This window comes from Staurois parvus, unplaced genomic scaffold, assembly GCF_062004578.1.
Source record: "Staurois parvus isolate SC_StPar_1 unplaced genomic scaffold, SC_StPar_1.0 ptg000025l, whole genome shotgun sequence".
NCBI classification, from domain to species: domain Eukaryota; kingdom Metazoa; phylum Chordata; class Amphibia; order Anura; family Ranidae; genus Staurois; species Staurois parvus.
In genome coordinates, this window is record NW_028317821.1 from 24,928,550 (window position 1) to 24,949,516 (window position 20,967).

Here is a 20,967-nt window from a genome sequence, read left to right on the forward strand (position 1 = left end):
TCCAGCGAACGAAATTAGGAGGAACCAGGAAAATCGGCCCATGCCATTGCCCCACTAACAGAGCGAAAATTGGCTGATTATTCTTAGGTCCAATTTTCATACGAAAATCTTTTGGAATTTGAACCATGTATGGCCTGCATAAGTATCTATATACAATATCTAATATCTGTAACACCCTTGCAGTAATGTCAGCTGCAGGATGTTAAAACCAACACAAGATGGCAGTGTCCTGAAAGTTCAGTGGCACTCACATTCTGCAGTGCAGCCCCATGGAGTTTGTATGCTGAAACGCAGGACCTTGCTGGGGAGCAGTGTATCAGAGGACTACTTTTCCCAGAAGTGCTGGCGTGTGGGCGGGGGCAGATATATAAAGAAGCCCAGGAGACTGGACAGGAAGTGAGAGGGGGGAGAGCTGGAGAGAGGAAGCAGAGAGAGAGTGATGCTGGTTGCTGGAGAACCAGACCAGGCCGCAGAGTCAGAGAGAGGAGAAGCAAGGAGGAGTGGCTGTCCGCTGACCTGCTGGAAGCCACATATCGGGTGAGAGAGTCCCATATACCAGTTAAGCAAGAAACCATTGCCATTCTCATCTTACCTGCTACTTTACCTGCACACAGTTGGACATTGCACTCAGTTAGCATGTGTTGCGATCGAGTTCCCATAGCCACTACTATTGAACACATTTGCAGTACAGATAAATCATCAGAGCTGACCACAGCGCACGCCTCTTGCAGCCCAGATCACATCAATGCTCCTTGAAACATTGGCCTATCCTCCTAAAGAAACTTCTATTACTGTTGCCATTGGTCATCGTATTCCAGAGTGGAGTTGCCCTTTTGTCAACAAGCCCATTTGCCAGTTTAACACTTTATTTGCATATAAGCTGCTCTTTTCTTAGTGCATTAACCAATTCAATACCGGGCAATTTTACACCTTCCTGCCCAGGCCATTTTTCAGGTTTCAGCGCTCTCACACTTTGAATGACAATTGCGCAGTCATACAACATTGTACCCAAACTAAAATTTTATCATTTTCTTCACACAACTAGAGCTTTCTTTTGGTGGTATTTAATCATCGCTGGGGTTTTTATTTTTTGCTAACTTAACAAAAAAGTCCAAACATTTTGAAAAAAAAACACTTTTTTCTTTGTTTCTGTTATAAAAGTTTGCAAATAAATAATTGTTCTTCATAAATTTAGACCGAGATGTATTCTACTACATGTCTTTGGTGAAAATAACCCAAATTATAATGTATTTTTTAGTTTGTAGGAAAGTTAAATGAAAAAATAAAAAAAAATATTTTCACTATTTTTTTTTTACATACTGTCACCAGTGCAGTACAGCGTCATCATATAACTGGCATGGCAGTGATCAGGGACACTGACTGGTGACAGTGTGAAAAAAAAAAAAAAAAAAATATATATATATATATATATATATATATATATATATATAATTTTTTTTTTTTTTTTTTTTTTAATTTTTTTTTTAATTGTTTATTACATTTTTTTCTTTTTTTAAGATTTTTTTTTTCATATTTCACTATGTCCAAAGTAGTACAATGTTACCACAGTAACATTGTACTACTTTGGGGAAGTGATCAGTATTTTTTTTTTTTTTTTTTTACACAATTTGCTTATAGCAAAGAATTACTTTGCTATAAGCAAGCATTTACCTGAATGACATCGATTCATTCAGGGTTTTTTTTTTTTTGTGCTTAGCTGTGATTTGGCCACAGCTAATCACATGACATGTGCATGTGATTAGCTGTGACCATTCACAGCTAGACACTAGTATACAATGGATGGCATGAATGAAGCCATCCATTGTATACAACTATCATGTGACCTGCTGTGATTGGTCATAGCAGGTCGCATGGTACCGGCAACGGGGGCCGGTACTCAGATCTGTCATCGGCCGTGTCCGAGGTACACGGCCGGTGACAGATCGCGCCGTTGCGCGGCTCTGCAAGTGCGCGAATTGCGCATGTGTGGGAGGACGCCATATGGCGGCCTCCCGGAAAGGTAATACATTTTTGCGGATGCCATTTGGCCATAGGCCGGGCGTCAAATGGTTAAAGGAAACAACATGCAAGTCAAGTGTCATTTAAAGTGAAAGTCCTTATCCTTTTTTCTACCTCCCCTTTGTGTAAATCCTATCACCTACATCAACTGCAGTCCTGCTTATTTGTGCACCAACTGGGCCCCAGTGATCGCGCAACAGATTCCTCACAGCACTTAAGGACACATTAACCACTCTGGTCAACGAGCTCGTCTACTGTACTTCAGATTTAAACCTTCCCATTAGACCAGTGCCCTGATGATCAGTGTAGATGTCCCCTCTGAGGAATGCCGCTTACCGACTCTCCTCACGCTGTCAGCGTGAGGAGAGGATTGCCGATAACCGGCATTTCCTATTTACATGGGATGAGCTGTGATTGAACACAGCTGATCACATGATAGAGCCGAAGTCATTGGCTCTTTACTGCGATTGGTGACCGCTGTGTCCGAGGAACACAGCACACCAGAGAGCGCCACACCCCCCCAGGGGCACGCATGTGCAGCTAGAGTGGGAGGACGTCCTGTCCGTTACTTCCTTATATAGCAGGCGGGAGGTGGTTAAACTTCTGCTATATGTGTTACTTCTTTTCTTTGAGTTCCGAAGAGTATTTATTGCCATTTCAAGTATCAATACCATTTTGTACTATTCAACCAAGTTGACATTAAAGTTTAATATAAACCTCATATCAGTTTTCTCTAATCTGTGTGTGAGTTTAATTTCTGGTGTTATTTTCCCCTGATCAAAGGAACCTGCAGAGGTTGGGCTTTCAGAGAGGGGTCCAGAATGACAGGGATCCCGAAAATAACTCAGCAACTCCTAAAGAGGTAGTGCTACATATCTATATGCAAAGAGAAAGAGAGATGATACTTTTGCTGTAGACATGTCTGCTATTTCTCCATAAACAGCTGTAATTATTCTTGTCCTGGTGCTACTTAACCAAACAAGCAAACAAAAAATGCCTTAGCTTAGTGTTTGAAAGAGTCTGATATGTTTGTACAGAAAAGGTTCTTTACTGTAAGAGCTGTAAAAATGTGGAATAGTCTTCTGAAGGAACTATTTAACAGTTCATACGAATCAAGAAGATTTGTGCATGTATATATGTGTATATATATATATATATATATATATATATATATATATATATATATATATATATATCCCTAATTCCTCTGGATTAGTTAAGGGTTGTGAGGATGTAAAATTTGTTTTTTGTTATGTATTTATACAGTATATTCTTTCATGGTTAAAGTACAGCTAAAGACAATTTTTTTTTTAGTTTTAGATAGGGTGTCATAAGTTAGCCTGCAGTTTCTTGTTTATGTATTCTTACCTCCTTGCTGCAGTGCTGTTCCTTATCCCTTTCACATGTGTGTTTGTCTGTGCTCGCCTATGGACATCATCTGCTGTTCTCTGGGTTTTATTTCCTTCCCTTCCATCACTTCCTGGCCCGCCTCCTTGTTTGCCTGCGTATATATAAGACATGCTCACTCTAGGCCACTTTGCCTGAGCAACTTCCTAGTTGTCTGAGCGCCTGTATGTTGCTATCGCCTATATCCTGCATTGACTACTCATGAACCGACCCCAGCTTCGTTCTCTGACTGTGCTTGTTTTCTACCTGTCCTGACCTCGGCTAGTCTATTGGATTTCTGTTTGTCTCCTCCCATTATACTCCACTCCCGTGAGCGATCTCCTCATCCTCAGCTGGGTGTACCCGAGGGCCGCGACCTGGTCCTAGCTTGCTGCAAGTCCATCCCCACCATCAGGGGCTCTGGTGAAGAAGCAGGCTGGGGCTTAGACTCCGTGCCCTACGGAACCCCAAGTTGATGATCTACAAGGGCTCACTACCACAGGTTCATGACATAGGGTTTAAAGGATGCCTCCATTAGGGAGATTCACCATCTCTATTTGTCTTGTTTAACGTTATCACATAGAATGAAAGTGAAAGAAAAATTTGGGTTGTCATCACAACAGCAATAGAAGAGAAATCTTTCAATTGGGACACTAGTTTTGGTAACCCTGGTGAGAACTGGGGATTCCCCCTTTTTTGAGGGATTTCCTCTCAATTCCTGTTATGGGACAGAAAGTGAAGGGAAATCTCCTTAATGGGACATAGACGGCAAAAAACAGGTGTTATAAACCTCCCTTACTCAGTCCAAAAGGGAAAAAAGGTTTTGCCTTTTGTTCTACTTTAAATAATATGCATATTTGTTTTTGAAACTTCGCTTTAAAGCTATAATGGAACCTCTTTGGGTTTTACATGGCAGGGCTTAGAATAAATCTGTTGTCATGATAAGGAAAAAAACAATATGATCCATGGCCAACAATGGATAGCCCTCCCAAAGGAAAGAACAGGGAGTCTACTGGGTATATATGGCATAGCTGGGAAAGATTCTGTGAGGGGACGATGCTTTAACTTGTGGCCCCACAGTAAAGATTCCTGGTGACCATGGACAGGTAAATGTTGGCCTAAGGTCTTGCTGGGTATAAGGAGGAACTATATTTTTAGAATAAGGATAGAGTTTGGCATGCATCTAGATTCCCCTTTCCTCTGAAGCCTGATCCATATTTAGATCACACTTCAGAGGCTTTTCCTACCTTACAAGAGGTGTGAGTGCTCACTCTCATACAATCTGATCACACACTTTCTCAAAGAGAAGGATCCCAGTCACTGAGGCAAGGTCCTGCGTGGTGAGCAGTCTCTGCTTCTCTAGGGTCCCACCCAATTGTGGTCAGCTATGGTAGATTTCCATTTAGTCTGCAGCTCATACTTTTTCCAACACCCTGCTAGCCTTTTTGACTGTCCCCTCCTTTTCTCTCAGCAGACTCCAGAAGCCCTCTCCTTGCTTTGTTGCATCAGCCAATCATTGTCCTCCAGCATCGATCCAGACCCAGCCAAGATTGCTGCCCCCTGCACTGAAGACACTTCATTTATTAATGAGCATTGAAAAGTGGTCTTCTTAACTGTGGTTGCTGCACTTCTGCATTAATAATTATTCAGTTTAACCCTGCCAAAACTGCAAAAGGATAATACAGCAGTAACAAAAGAAAAAGTTCCACAGCAGTTGTCAGCTACAGTCCAGGTTACACATATGCAATGTATTATTATATGTCATATATAGAGATGGTGAGAGAGAGTAATGCACATTGCCGGTAAAAAGAACATTCTATGTAGTTGCTACTATCAGTTTTGTTCCAAACACATTCCTTTGCTACATGCAGTATACTATAATATGTCAAAGGAAACACATATATGAAATGACATAGCATGTATAAAAGGAGAGAAGCACATAAAATCTGAAAGTTCCTGGATGGGTTGTCAGGGGAAATGAAATAAACAGAAATTGGTAGGGGCAATGAATCTGCATTAATATTTTTCTCATTAACATTGCCTGGATCTAGTTGTATTCCCTTGCCAGCTTATCAAGTAAAAAAGAATCATATGTGTTAAAGGGAGTTAAAAATAAGATACTGTTAGCACCAAATCCTAAAGGAAACCCAGTGCTCTTAATTAAAATGATTATATATTGCCTTGTGATAAAGTATATTAAAATTTTACACAATTTCAACTTTCTTTCTAACAGTAATATAAAGGGTGTAATCATCAGAGGTATAAAGGGGGCATCTATTCGTGATCCTGGGAGGTTTAGGGAGCAAACTTTAAATCTTTTCTATTGAAAAGTATCTTGAAAGAAGTGTACATATTTATTGATGGTATTATAAATATGTATGGAAAACATTTTGGAAGGCTGGATATTTGCCCTCTTACATCAGAAAGTTTGTATTATTTTAAAGGAGGAAGACAACAGAAAGGTGCTTCTAAGAGCAATATTCCACTGTTGGTGTATGGAAAAACGGTCACTTACAGGATCCAAGATCTGAAAGGGCTCATCATGGTAATCGTTCTTAGTGCAAGGTGAAAAAAAGCATGTTTTTAGAGCAGAAACAGGTTTTGCATCTCATTTATGGGATTTTTCTAGAAACAACAGGGGGTGGTTGGTTCTTCCTTATCCCTTCTGGAACTAACATGACAGGAACCTACCACTAAGAAAGATAACCATGAAGAGCCCTTTCAGATCTTGGATCCAGTAAGTGGTTTTAACTATTTTTCCATATACCAACAGTGGAATATTGCCTTTCTGCTTTCTTCTAATCTTCAAAGTGCTGCATTGGTGCCTGTTCCACACTCCATCCACACAGTGTTGATCATCTCTAGCAGGTTTATGGTCTGTCTGAGTGGAGGCGCCCTCTGACTGTTTTTCTATTATGTTAAAGGAGCTCTAACAGTGAATTGCGGAGACAGAAAAACACTATTAAAATTGTAACAGATACTTTAAAGTGGTATTAGAATAAGAGGGGAGATGAGAGAGAGGGGAGTGAAAAAGGTGGGAGGTGAGGGAGAAGGAGGGTGAGAGAAAGGGGTGTGAGAGAGATAGGGGGTGAGGGGGGGCAGGGGAATGAGAGAGGGGAAGTAAGAGAAAAGGGGTGAGAGAGGGGGATGAGAAAGAGTGAGGGGGGTGAGAGACGAGGGGTGAGAGGGGAAGTGAGATAGAGAGGGGGGTGAGAGAGAGAAAGGGGGTGGGGGTGAGAGAGAGGGAGGGGCGAGGGTGGGGGAAAGAAAGACGGGGGTGAGAGAGAGGGGGGTTAGCAAGAGAGGGAGGGTGAGAGAGAAAAGGTGGGGTGAGAGAAGGGGTGAGAGAGAGAGAGGGAGTGAGGGGGAGATAAAAGAGGGACCCATAGCCCCAACTGCAGTCCCTCTTCTGCCCCCTTGTCCCAGTCTCTGTCTGCCAGTAGGTGTGAATGATGCCTGGTACCTTCCATGCCAACAGTAGGCGCCTGCACCTCCCACCTGTCCTCATTCTCTGGGCCTCCAGTCAGCCTGTCCTCCGGGCCACTGTCACTGTCAATGTTGGAGTGGAGAGAAGGGTCTAGCTGGAGAAGAATCCAGGCTCTAGGAGGCGCCGTTGCTCCGGGGATGCTGTCCAGTCTGCGTCCATTGCTGCTCGCCTCTCGAGGCGGTGGAGGACTTCTCCCTCCCAGGCTCTCAAGCCTAGCTTACCTTACAGTTGGCCTTCCTTGTGGCCTCCATCTCCAGGGCCACCAACTCGCTGTGTAACGATAGATACCCGCACCCCGAGGACACCACTGTTTGCTGCCCCACTCTCGCTGCCACCGAACTGAGACTCTCCATAATTTATTAACCCCCCCTAAATATTGCACATGGGGAGACTTCCCCCGGATGCCCCCATTCCCACACTGCGCCAGTGACTGTAGTAGTTTTTTTCCCCCTTTATTTCACCTTGTGATCTGGCCTGTACAAGCAAAGAAAGGAGGAACTAAGTAGGCCATGTGATATCAGCATGTGACTTCATCAATAGCACCAGACACAGCTGAGATCAGAGTCACTTCTCCCCTCTCACCTCCTGCTCCAGGTCACTCTCAGAAATGATGCTAAGACAGATTATCCTGCAGCCACCCTGGCTGGGAACGCTGTTATTAAAGTTTGAAAGAAATTAGTGACACATTTTTTTAACCAGAGGCAAAATTAGGCACACTTTTCTCGTAGGCTGGCCCCCTAAAATCAGGTACTTTCTCCAAAAACCAGAGATATCTGGCCACCCTACTTAAAGAGGAACTGAACTTTGGAAGTTGTGTCACAAAATAAGCAGGCAGAAATCAAAGGACTAGTCACCTGAGTTGTATGTGGCCTCCATGCGTAGTTTCCCTTTTACTACGCCTTGTTCTACACTATATCTTTGAGCGGTAGAAAAAAGCATGGCTTTGCTTACTCACGTCAGCCATCAGCAAAAGGAATAATAAGCAGCACAGTGGTAACAACTCCAAATCTCATTTCAAAGGATTGGCTTGGGCAATCTTACATACAAGGAAAAGCACTGCTATTTTTTAGAAAACAATTGAGGTATATAGAGTGATTACCTGCTGTTAGGGACCATTGGATGTTCCTGCATGCAAGCAGCTTGCTTCCAATGGCGAGCATCTGTCCCTAACACCAGGTAATCTCTCTATGTCCAATTATATCCAAACATTGGCGGAAAGCTGAGGCCATTGTTAGCCTATCACTGTTTTTGTACAGGCTCCATGATGTACCTATGAATCCAGCCAAAGGAATACACTGGATTTGTCCCACAACTATGAGTAAAATCTCATGTAAATGAGGCCTTGTGAACTGTTGCATGCTCCAGTGTGGTTATCTTAGTAACCAATGCCCAGTAAATGTTTCCTTTCAATAAATAATAATTTTGAAGGCCTATGCCCTATGTTATACAAAAAAAATCAAAAAAGTTATAGTAAAAGGTATTTCCTGCTAAATTTCTCACACACAATTTGGGCATTTTCCACATCAACCATGAAAACCAACCATTTTCTTCCCACTGATACCAGGGCCATTTTTTCTCCCACTGACCACCAGCACCACAGCATATCTTACTCCCACTGACCACTAACGTTGGGGACATTTTTTTCAACTGACCACTAACATCGGACCATATTTGCTTTTATAGAAACCAATTTCAGGGCATTTTTTCCTGGCACTGACCTGATCTCAAGGATTTTCCACTGATCTCCCAATGATCAACAACAACAGGACATTTTGTCCTCCCAAGTGGCCATTAACACTGGGGCATTCTTTCCTGACACTAATCAGCAAAGTAGAGGGGCACTATGTTACACAATTGTTAGACGCTTTCCATAACCTAATATCTACTTATTAACAGTACTAACATATGTATGAATGTGTTGGATCTCAATAGAATGGTTGAGTTGTTATATTTCTATTTGTTCTAGATTGGGAAACGTAAGATAAACAGACTTTTACAGTTTACGTGAATACATATGTATATGGATATATATATATATATATATAATGTTTTTTTCTCTACATTCTAGCAACATGTGGTAGTAATTAGTCATGAATTGGCTAGCTAGTTTTCCTCCCCCCATCTCTGTGGGTAGGAGCTAAAGTCATATGTTACACAGTCCTATTTCTGTGATCTGTAGTCTATACTATACATTGCTCCCATATGTTACATGCTCCCGACCAAAGTGTTTATTCTCTCAGCAGTTCCAAATGTTTTAAAGTTTATTTAGGCAAGCTCATACTTTATTTAAAGTTGAACTATACTCACCTCCGCTCCAGCGATGCAACCAACATCTTCTCACCAGCTCTTGAACTTCAGCCATCTTAATTGCTTAGACTGGGATGAGAAAACTGACATGCATGCACATGATAGTTAATTAATTGAACTGGAATTGTAAACTGCATGTGCAGACTGTTGTTTACTTTAAGATGTTTGTGAGGAGGACAGTAAGAATCCTGTATTGCAGAAGACATAGCATGCCTCTTCTGTAATTAAAAATAAAAGCTTCCTGATTGCAAATTTTATATTTTTATCTAAAGTTGTGCATTAACTCTGCCCCTTTACACCACATAGAAACAGAAAACTGACAGCAGAAAAAGACTGAGTAGTCCATCGAGTCTGCCGGCTTTTAAATGTTATTTTTTTTGGGGGGTTGTTTTTGTTTTTTGTTAACTTTTTTGCCTGAGTATAGATCTATGCTGGGCTCAATATCTCTGCTGGAAGTTTATTCCAAGCATCAACTACTCTCAGTAAAATAGTACTTTCTGAGAGAGATTATTTTTGAACTGTCCTTCAGTTAGTGTAAGGTCATGTCCCCGTGTTCTTGATTTTGGTTTCATGTTGAAAATACTGCCCTCCTGAACCTTACTCACCCTTTTGATGTTTTAAAGGTTTCAATTATGTCTTCTCCTTTCCCTTCTTTCCTCCAAACTGTACATGTTAAGTTCCTGAAGTCGCTCTTGATATGTTTTATCCCCCAGACCTTTCACCATTTTTGTTACCGGACTCGTTCTATCTTATCAATATCTTTTTGTAAGTGAGGTCTCCAGAACTGGACACAGTATTCTAAATGATGTCTAACTAAAGATCTATATAGGGGAATCAGGACCTCCTTCCTCTTGCTGATGACCCCTCTAGTGATGCATCCTAGAATTCTATTTGCTTTCCCCACTTCCTGGAAACACTGCTCATTTTGCAATCATCTGAAATACTGTAAGTACCCCCACATCCTTTTTCTCTGAAGTGCTGGCCAACACTGTACCCTCAATGTTGTACTCTCTCAAGGGATTCGTTTTCCCTAGGTGCATTATTTTACATTTAGAAACACTGAACTGCAATTTCCACTTTTTTGACCAATCTTCCAGCAATGCCAAATCATGTTCCATGTTACAGACACCTCCAGCGATATTAACCCTATTGCACACCTTTGTGTCATCAGCGATACATCATACCTTACCCAACAAACCTTTAGTTATATCACTTAAATATAGATTAAATATAACAGGATCTAGTACAGACTCTTGTGGTATACCACTAGTGACTGGTCTCTTTTCTGAGTGAACCCCATTTACAACCACACTCTCGTATCTATCCTTTAGCCAGCTTCATATCCACTGAACCACCCAAGTCCTAGCTTATACAACTTTTGTAATAGATCATTATGTGGAACTGTATCAACTACCTTGCTAAAATCAATATATGCTACATCCACAGCACCACCCTGGTCCAAAACATTGGTAATATAGTCAAAAAATCCACTCGGGTTAGTCTGACATGATCTGCCCTCAGTAAAGCTGTGTGTTTTAAGTGATCAATGATCCTTCCTTTCAGGAGTGTTTCCATTAACCTGACTACAACCAATGTTAAACTCACTGGCCTGTAATTGCCAGCTTCTACCTTGCTGCCCTTCTTGTGGATAGGTACAATATTAGCTGTCCACCAGTCATGGGGAACGTCTTCTATTAGAAGAGATTGATTAAAAGATCAGTTAATGGTCCAACAACTATACCTCAAAGTTATCTTAGAACTCTGGGATGAATACCATCAGGGCCCATTGCTTTATTAATCTTTAACAGAGCCAGTTCCTCTGCTACCTCTGTCTCTGGAAATCCTAAAAATTAACCATTACTAGAACCAATATGATTTCCCAACTTATAATTGTTAGTATAATTTATTTCTGAGAAGACTGAACAAAAGTAATTGTTTAAATGGTTTGTTACATTTATTTATTTATTTCAGGTACTTATATAGCACTGTCAATTCACGCAGCACTTTACATATATATTGTACATTCACATCAGTCCCTAACCCTCAAGGGGCGTACAATCTAAGGTCTAAAGCAGAACTGTAGAATGTTAAATACAAATGAAAACGGTTTAGCAGCCAAAAGGGTCTGTAGTAGTGTTCAGTTAGTCTTGTGGTCAAGGCACAGCTGTCAGACAGCATAGAGAGGCTGGTGACTTCACTTCTGTACTGCAATTAAGCAATACAGTTTGGTCACCAGCCAGTCCCTAACCTCCGATTGAAAAAAGCTAATCACGCAAGTCCACCATTTCACACTCCTTTTATAACATGTTCAAACTCCTAACAAAACAGTATACCTACTCAACATGTTCACATTAAAATAAGGTTACGTTCACACCGATCCGCAGCAAAAAAAATATGTACTTTTGCTACGTTTGCAATGTGTTTTTTTAAAAAGGACAAGCGCCAAAAAATTTGCATCAAAAACAGTGCATTTTTGCTGCCTATTCCGTTGATTTCAATGGGGTAGGAAGTTTTTGGTGGGTTTTTTTTTAGCTCACCAACCCTGCAGGAAGCAGGACTTCGAAAAATGCACCAGACCTGCAACATATCAGTGTTTTTAAATGCTACAAAGAAAAAAAAAAGAAAAAAAATGGATGAGTGTGAAACAGGGGTGGACTGATAACTCATGGGGCCCCCAGGCAATAAGGGATCATGGGGCCCCTGTGTCCTTGCCCAAACTCAAAAAAGCCTATGAAAAAGGTACCAGGGGCATTTCATGGGGCCCCCTACTGACCCCGGGCCCTCGGGCAGTGCCCGAGTTTCCAAATGGTCAGTCCGCCCCTGATCAGGGGTCAGTGGGAGGAAAAAATGCCCTGAAATTGGTTTCTATAAAAGAAAATATGGTCCGATGTTAGTGGTCAGTTGAAAAAATGTCCCCAACGTTAGTGGTCAGTCCGCCCATGGTGTGAAAGCACCCAAGTCTCCCTCAACATAAGTGTTGTTCCCAGTTTTAATTTTAGTGGTCCCATCGTATTTTTTCTTTCTATCACTAATGTACCTAAAAAAGACTTTATCTCCTTAATATATTTAGCGATTTCCTCCTCTTTCTGTGCTTTGATCTTTGATTGTGCACTGATAATGTGTTTGGTCTCCTTTTGTCTATTCTTATACTCTTCTCTGTCAGCTACACCATCTCTTTCCTTGAATCTCCTATAAGCTGATTTTTTTCCCTTTACTGTCCAACTTATCTGTTTAGTGAACATATTGATTTTCACTTCCATTTATTCTTACTAACCAGCACAGGTGTAAGTGGGAGGAATAGTGTCTCAGTACTGGTATAAGTGGGAGGAATAGTATCCCAGCATTGGTGTCAGTGGGAGGAATAGTGTCTCAGCACTGGTATAAGTGGGAGGAATAGTATCCCAGCATTGGTGTCAGTGGGAGGAATAGTGTCTCAGCACTGGTATAAGTGGGAGGAATAGTGTCTCAGTACTGGTATAAGTGGGAGGAATAGTATCCCAGCATTGGTGTCAGTGGGAGGAATAGTGTCTCAGTACTGGTATAAGTGGGAGGAATAGTATCCCAGCATTGGTGTCAGTGGGAGGAATAGTGTCTCAGCACTGGTATAAGTGGGAGGAATAGTATCCCAGCATTGGTGTCAGTGGGAGAAATAGTGTCCCATCCCATGCTTGATTGGCACATGCCCTGAGGTCACATCATCATGGCACAGAGCTGGGCCATAAATGTACACTGAGCTCAGCTGGCCTCAATATACATAAGCACTGACAGAGACCTTGTCAGCATGCCTGTCAGCATTTTTTTTTTAGATTCAGTTCCACTTTACTCCTATATTTAGAGCTGCCAGCAATGGATGACACAGAGCTTAAAGTAGCTGTAAATCTGTAACATGAAAAATGAACAAACAACATCCTTCTAATATGTGATTTCTGACTGCTGTCCAGTTCCCCTGCTATCTGCCGGAGTTATAACTATTCATTATTCTATCCAAACTAATACAAGTTTTGTATTTAGTTTTAAAGTGTTACTAAACCCACAACAGTAAAATCAGTCTGTATATGTAGTAAAACATGTTTGGTATACTCACTGAGGAACCTAAGGGGTTAATCCTCTGCATTGTGTAAAAAGGATGTTTGATTCTGACTTCTCTGATCCTCCCCTTCTGCCAGTGTCTCCTAATCATCTCCTGCTAGAACAGAGGCTGGGGGGGAGGGGGGAGACAAGCTGCACATGCTCAGTTTGGTGTATATTGCTAGACAGGTTTTTTTTTTTTTCTTGGGAGGGTGCATGTGATCAGCACAGGTCTAATCAGCAGTGTCCAGACAGAGGTCAGGGGTTCTGCTTCCTCCTAGAGCAGAAAGAAAACTTCTATCCTGCAAGCTTTAGCCAGTGCTCTGCTGGACACTGATAGAAGTCACACAACCGCCGTACCTGCTGATGAGAAAAGGTGTGTAGCAGTTTATATTTAATAAAATAATTGCACTTTCATGGTCTGTGTACTGTGGGAGACCAGATAGAGTGAATGCAGGCTCCTGGGTTTAGTAATACTTTAACACACATTTATGGCAATGACTTCAGTAGTAGCAAGGCAAATGATGGCAAATACAGTAATACAGCTGTACATAAAGAAAGGATCAATGACTTTATCATGGTCGTCCTAAGCTGACGAGGAAGATGTTAGTTACAATTTATCTGATTTCAAAGATCAACTCCATTCTATCCACAGCAACGCTGACTGCATAGAAATAGACAGGGAGCCGCTACTTGGAAAAGAACTACATTTCCCGTCATTCCTCTCACCACGCCGTGCTGTCCGAGGGTTGTGATTGGGCACTAGAGAAAAGGGCGGGACCGAGAGGCGGAAGTGCTGCCGCTCAGGTGTGTGTGCACGCTTTACTAGGGCACCGCAGGAATGCTGCAAACAGGAGCTGTACAGCAGAAGATCCCATGTGTGTTCCTGACTGAGGTGAAGGATGAGCCCTCCTCCAAGCGGGAACAACAGGTGATGGACTGACGGCAGTGAATGGCTATTAGCCCGCTGGGGTCTGACTGCTTGTGATCACAATCCCTGCAATGCCACCAATGATCTTCATGCACCCATCAGACAAGCAGAGAGGACACGTCCTCTACATAGACCTTTGTAGCGGATTGCAAGTAGACTTGCAGGTTGAACAGGAAGGTGTGTGACAATGTCTGTGATCAGTGCAGAGAGGTCCTTCACAATGTAATAGTAAGCAGGGAAGAGGGGCAGAAGGGCGAGGAGCCCCAGTGCCCACGGGGCAGGGCGAGGAGCCCCAGTGCCCACGGGGCAGGGCGAGGAGCCCCAGTGCCCACGGGGGAGGGCGAGGAGCCCCAGTGCCCACGGGGCAGGGCGAGGAGCCCCAGTGCCCACGGGGGAGGGCGAGGAGCCCCAGTGCCCACGGGGGAGGGCGAGGGTTTCCTCCACACCCCCCCTCCCCAGCCCACAGGAGGGTGAGGCCCCTCCCCGATCCCCCAGAATGGCGAGGCCCACCCCCCTTCCCGAGTGCATAGGAAGGTGAGGCCCACCCCCTTCCCCAAGCCCCCAGGAGGGTCCCCCCCCCCCCCCCCGAGCCTATAGGAGGGCAAGGGTTTTTAAATGTCCAGGGCATTATGCGATTTAGGAAGGGTGACACATGTTTGAGTCAAGGTGAGAAGAACATCAGAGAAGTGACATTTTAAAGAAGTACAGTAAAAGCTCTTTTGGCTGTACTTCCATGGATCACAGGAGGGCAGTTTGTTCTGCTGTGACCCGTTTTCAGCTGGCTGAAGTTTGCTGTCAGCTGACGTCACTCAGCTGGTGCAGGCTGGGGAAAGATCCCTCTTCCTCCTGTGATTGAAGATAAATTTGATATAACCTTCCTAAGTTGTTAGGATGTCATGTGCATGTCATATGTCCACTTGCCACCTTATCCTGTTTTTCTTCCGTGACAACCCAATAATTCTTTTAAAAAAAAAAATTTGGATCCACCACAGAGTCTGGAGCGGCACCTGGCTCAGTCATTCAATGGCAATGCTTGGAGCCTGAGCCAGCCGGTCCCTCCCCCTCCCAGCACTCCAGTGACAGTCACCCCTCTCTGCTGAGAGTGGAGAGGAGAACCCAGCAAGCGGTGGTCATGTGATCACCAAGCTCTCACCCTTAGAGCCGATGGGGGACAGATGCAGCATTGGACCGTTGCTGCATCCACCTAGGTAAGTATAAATAAGGAAAAGAAAAAAGGCCTGCTTCTCTTCTCACTGATTCTCTGCTCCTAACTGGGACCCTGTGTAAATTGTGGTCTTTTCAGATGTGTGCTGCCAAAAGCTCTATACATAGAGCGAATAGTAATGGCGATAATGGGCAACCTTGTCTCCTGCGAGGTTTGAGAGGTAGCATATTGAGGTTTCAGCTGGATAGAGAGGCAGGCATAGAGGTGTTTAATAACTTGAAGGAAATGGCTCTTAAATTCAATATATTCAAGGGTGGAGATTTATTTATATGTGTGTATATATATATATATATAGTATTTATTCTTCATGGGTTTAATACAACTTGAAGCCAGAGAGTCAGTATAACAGGCAGGCAACTATCATTTTCAGAAACAGGTCAGTAATGGTGGCTTCTGTGATTTCATGCTTAACCACCAGGGGACCGCCCACAGTACAAATACTGCGGCAAGGTACACCAGTAATCACATTTAACCCCTTGATTGCCAAGAAGATGCTCATACACAATAAACCTCCATTGCTAGTATAATGTCTGAACGGATCAATATCTTTGATCAGATCAGCATTATACCAGCGTTCACATTATTATAGTGTCCCCAAAAATGCAGCGTTAGCGGGATCAGCACCTGCGTTTAGCCCCTATGCATACCCCCCCCGCAAGTGCAGTATCATTAGGTCACTGTCACTTGATACACAAAACCACAGTGTTCGCAGAATCAGGCCTGATCTCTGTTAGCACTTGCCGGTAAATTTTGATGACACTCATATGCAGCAGAGTGCCAGTACTAGTGCCCTGCTACCTTTTGGTGAACTGGCGAGCACCAGCGGCCTAGTACATCCTGGCCTTTCACATACCTGCACTGCAGTATCACTTGGTGACATGGCGAATCCCGTAAGTGCAGTACAAGCTGGTGCAGTGGCGAGCACAAGTATTGTCCCGCAACCACCAAGAATTTGCACACAGAAGAGCCCCTAGTATCCTTCTCAATGTGCTTGCAAATCCCAATTGGCAGACCACAAATTCTGCAGCATCTGTACTCGCCCCCCTCCCCCCCACCCCTATTCACTACCCAACCTGGAATTCAGGTGGAAACAGCAAATTTAACTACTCCCCTTGATTTTTTTGGAGCTGTTTTTCATGGAAGATTTGTATGCATCGATTGGGTTGGCGGTGATAAATTCTTGTGCATATAAATTGCTTTGATCCACAAATTCAAACCTTGCCAATCATTTGCTTGGAAACCCATTACCTAATTTAAATTTGTTTTGGGCCTAACCCTCAACATGGGCATTACTAAAAAATATGAATTGCGGTTGTATTGGTCCACAGATCCAATTCATCATATTCCGTGTTCTCTGCTGCCATGGCCAGGCATATATATGAGAGTATAATGTGTTTTATGCATTTCAACGACAATACTCTGTCAGCCCCGGGGGGACCCTGAATTTTCCGGCTGCACAAAATTCAGCCCCTCGTAAATCACCTTAACCAAAAATTTGCAGATGTCTATACTCCCCAGCAAAAAATCTGCGTTGAGTTCCTCCATTTTTCCGGCTGCCTTGCATTTAAACAATTTCTCCCCAGCAAGCATGCCAGATGTGGGGTCAAGCTGTAGAAATCCTGTGAGAGGACAACAGGCTGTACATATAGGTTTTGGATTTACGAGGGAAAAGATAGTCACGTGGAGCCCCCCGGATGCCCAGACTACATGGGGAGTAGTGGCAAGATAGTTTGGGACTTGGTGTCATCCTTTTTCAATATGGGGTACCGCTTATACGTGGACAATTTTTATTCAAGCGTGCCACTATTTAGACATTTGTACAATCTTGGAATTGGCGCATGTGGCACTGTGTGACCTAATGTGTGCCCACCATTAGAAGTGGTTGGATGCAGGGCCGTATATTCTAATAGTGGGCATACCACACACTTTAGCATAACATACATACCCAACAAGGACCAGCGATGTACTGGTATTTCACTGGTCTTTGAATGGTTATACTAGGATAACGCCTACAGCTGCAGGTATCATCCTGGTATAATTTTTTTCAGCCGGCGATTGGCTTTCATGTAAAAGCAATCCTAGTGGCTAATTTATTGAAAAAAAGGGGGTGCTGTTTCGCTTAGGAAAAAATTAGATGTATAAAAAATACACTATATATATATATATATATAATAAAACCTATACGGCAGCAGTCCTGATTGTGAACTCCTATGATATTGGTATTCAGTCCCAACATTTTTAGTGCAATGGTGCTGTATCTTTAACGGTGAACCTCCATACTGAAGTGACAAGTGCTTCACTGTGTTCACACTGGTGCCCCACATAGATGTTAACTCACTGTCATCTCATGACCACCTATCTCCTGGGTAAGTCAAACGCCCTTTTGGGACTATCCCAGTATGCAATATGGTATTGATGGCCGATAATCCTTCACACTCTTAACTGTAGTTGCTGGTGGTAGCCGATAACCCACCACTAGGGCTGCATCAATATTAGAAAGCTCTCCTCCACAGTCAGTAATTCATATTTTCAGCATAAATTAAAACAAAACCTGACATCCCATAGTGTAAAACTGTATAGAACTTTAATAATGGGGTCAAACAATACAAATTCCACTCACAAAAAAAAGTGCCTTTCCTGGCACTGGGTGTATTCAGCCTTGTTAATTATGAATGGCAGATAAGATGGCCGCCGCGTTCCAAATACCGGAAGTGGCGTGAGCAGAATTTGCGCCATAAGCCCTTGACACGTTTCGACCAATAGATCGTCTTCAAGAAGTACCTTCCTCCAGAGGGCAAGTGGTTAGAGGATAAGTTCACCTTTCATAACAGAAGCGTTTTCCAATGCCATTTCTGGCCCAGCCATCTCAATGTGCTTTTCTCTCCCTTACCTCATCCACAGGGCATTTAAAATCTTTTTGTCAGTTTATTGGATTTTTAAAAATGATTTTCAGATTCCATCACTTCCTGTAGATCATCTATCAGCATTCAGGTCCTTTAGACCATTTCCCAGAAGCCTTCACTTCCTTGTTGCATCACAGAAGAGGGTGTGGCAGGGTGTGTTTACCACTCTGGACCAGACCCCCCTCATTACAATGCTACTTTCCACCCACTTTCTATACAATCTGAGGATTGTATTGAAAATGCAGACATATCAACGGAGTCTCATTGCTCTTGTGTAAGCAAACCAATTTCAATTTCAGGCCCCACTCACACTGAGACTAGAGGGAGCGCTTGTTTTTTGGCTCGTTTTTCCAGTGACACAAAAATGGCAGCCCGTTTATTTCAATGGGTTGCGCTACACATGGTAAAGTAGCTCATGGGACATAATGGTGTGATGTAGGTTGCATGTTTTTTCCACTTCGTTTTTCTGCATTTTCATGTGTCAAAATTAGCTTTTTTCTGTATTTGGTGTGGTGTTAATGGCCCCAAAAGTGCAACTAGATAATTTTAGCTGTATAAAGGTGGCCATACACTGTACAATCTCTGTATGATCTCCTTTATGCAAGGTGAAATTAAGATATATAGGCATCAATTTTTTTGTTTATCTAGTGAGAACGGTGATCACTGATTGCATTGGAAAACTGTGCACCTGTGGCAGTGACCTGCTGGAAGGGAGGAAGGCAGTGTGCTAGTGAGGTCAGCTGATGAAATCCTTCCTGTGTCTTACTTTTTTTTCTGTCCTAAATCTACATACCGGCAAGGGATAAAGCTTTCTACGAAATACAGCAAGGGCTAAGGTAAGGCCTTTCTCTCAAAATCAAAGAGAGCTTTTATTTTTCAATATTCTATGCATGAAGGTAAAATACCTTCTATGTACAGCAGTGCCCCTAGCCCCCTCAATACTTACTTGAGCCTCATCGAGATTAGCGATGTGCAGGACAGCCTCGGCTGTCCTGGGTCTCTGTCTCTGCATTGGCTAAGACAGCCAGCGGGAGCCATTGGTTCCCGTTGCTGTCAATCACAGCCAGTCAGCCAGTGAGAAGAGAGAAGGCTCCGTGTGTGAATGGACACATGGGGCAGCGGGTGTCCCTATAGCAAGCTGAAAGGAGGAGCCAGGACAGCCTGCGGGGAACCCGAGAAGAGGAGGATGCAGGCTGCTCTGTGCAAAACCACGGCACACAGCAGGTAGGTATGGACATGTGTGCTATTTTACAAAGAAAAATAATTAACCTTTAGTATCACTGTAATGGCATATTGGTACATAGGGAGCTGGAATTTAAGGGGGACAAATGGTGAACTTGGTCTTTAAATCAGCTTCTTTACGTGTGCTTATAAACCATTGGTATTAAATTCCCACAATCCCTGACACACCGGCTATAATTTGAAATGTTCCTCTTTTTAGATGTTTAAGGTGATGGCTACAGAGACTCTCAATCCATTGGCACTGAATGCAGATATTCACAATGCGCTGCCTACTGAGAAAGTAGACGGTACATGCTGCTATGTTGCAAATCACAAAGGTAATACTATATGGATTCAGCTTTGTCCCTTATTCAACTATGTGCTATCCTGCAATGTTTTCTTGACTGAATGTGACATTGTCATTAAAAATGAAACATTCACCAGCCTCAAGAATGCTGGCTGATGTCTGGATGCAAGGGAATTATATGGGAGCTCTTTAACTCTTTGTACGTAGGATAGACTTTTAGGACTAGATTTTTAGTGTTGGTAATAGCAATCTGTATGAGACAATATAGTATGTTATGTGCATTTTACAATGACTTTTTTATGGTCGGTAGTTGTTTAAATAGCACATTTTGCAGGTTTTATGTAGTTTAATAGCATATGCATTTGCGACCTTTGTTTTCAGTGGTCTTACTATATAAAAGTCCTGAAGTGCAGATTTTTATTACTTAGGGCAGCTCTGACACTAGGGACTTTGAATACGACTTGGGATGCCATCATTTACTTGAAGCGATTGTAAACCTCTTTAAAGAAAAAAAAAAAAATCCCCTTGTAATGCAATAGCATAATGTGGTATTATGCTTCACATCCTAGCACATTATGAAATGCTTACCTTGGAAGGAAGCCCTCCAGCAATGGAAGCCTGGTCCACGATGACAGTGCTCTGAAGGGACGGCACAGGTATGCTCCCTTCAATGATGTCACCGGCTGCAACCAGTGTGAATATCTTCTAAACGATGCAAGTTTAGGAAATATTTACTGTACCTACAGGTAAGCCTTACTATAGGCTTACCTGTTGGTACAACGTCAAAAGCCGAGTTTACTACCGCTTTAAAGCAGAACTTTACTGTATTTGAGCAGCACAAACAGAAAACACTATTTAATTAGTTTTTAATTTTTAAAGTAAACTCCTCCATCCATCTATGTCTCCATGCTTTATTTGGTTGAGGAATCATTTTAAAAAATGCCCCCCTAGCATTTCTAACCTTGGCTATCTTGCGTAAGGGCGGATCATTCATGTAGCATTTACTTCCTGGAATCTGTATGCCCTTATTGTGATGACACCCTAGAAAATCTTTAACATGCGCAGTATAATATACAGTGCATAGGAGATGCCAGTACACTTTGGCAAGGTATG

General features: G+C 42.7%; 1 protein-coding gene across 5 annotated transcripts in view; it reads left to right on the top strand.

Annotated features, from left to right (window-relative positions):
• The first annotated feature begins 14,047 nt into the window (after window positions 1–14,047).
• The window catches only part of RLIG1 (RNA 5'-phosphate and 3'-OH ligase 1), a 47,057-nt gene continuing 40,137 nt past the window's right edge, over window positions 14,048–20,967 (top strand). For 4 of the 5 annotated variants that reach the window (XR_016305860.1, XR_016305859.1, XR_016305858.1 and 1 more), the window contains exons 1-2: window positions 14,048–14,198; window positions 19,768–19,885. Coding sequence is in view for 2 of the 5 variants with exons in the window: in XM_089652434.1 (XP_089508560.1) it covers window positions 14,109–14,198; window positions 19,768–19,885 (208 nt within the window). In the remaining 3 variants the exon portion in view is untranslated. Of the gene's footprint in view, window positions 14,199–18,974; window positions 19,163–19,767; window positions 19,886–20,967 lie in introns of all 5 variants that reach the window. The other variant, XM_089652453.1, reaches the window with a different exon arrangement.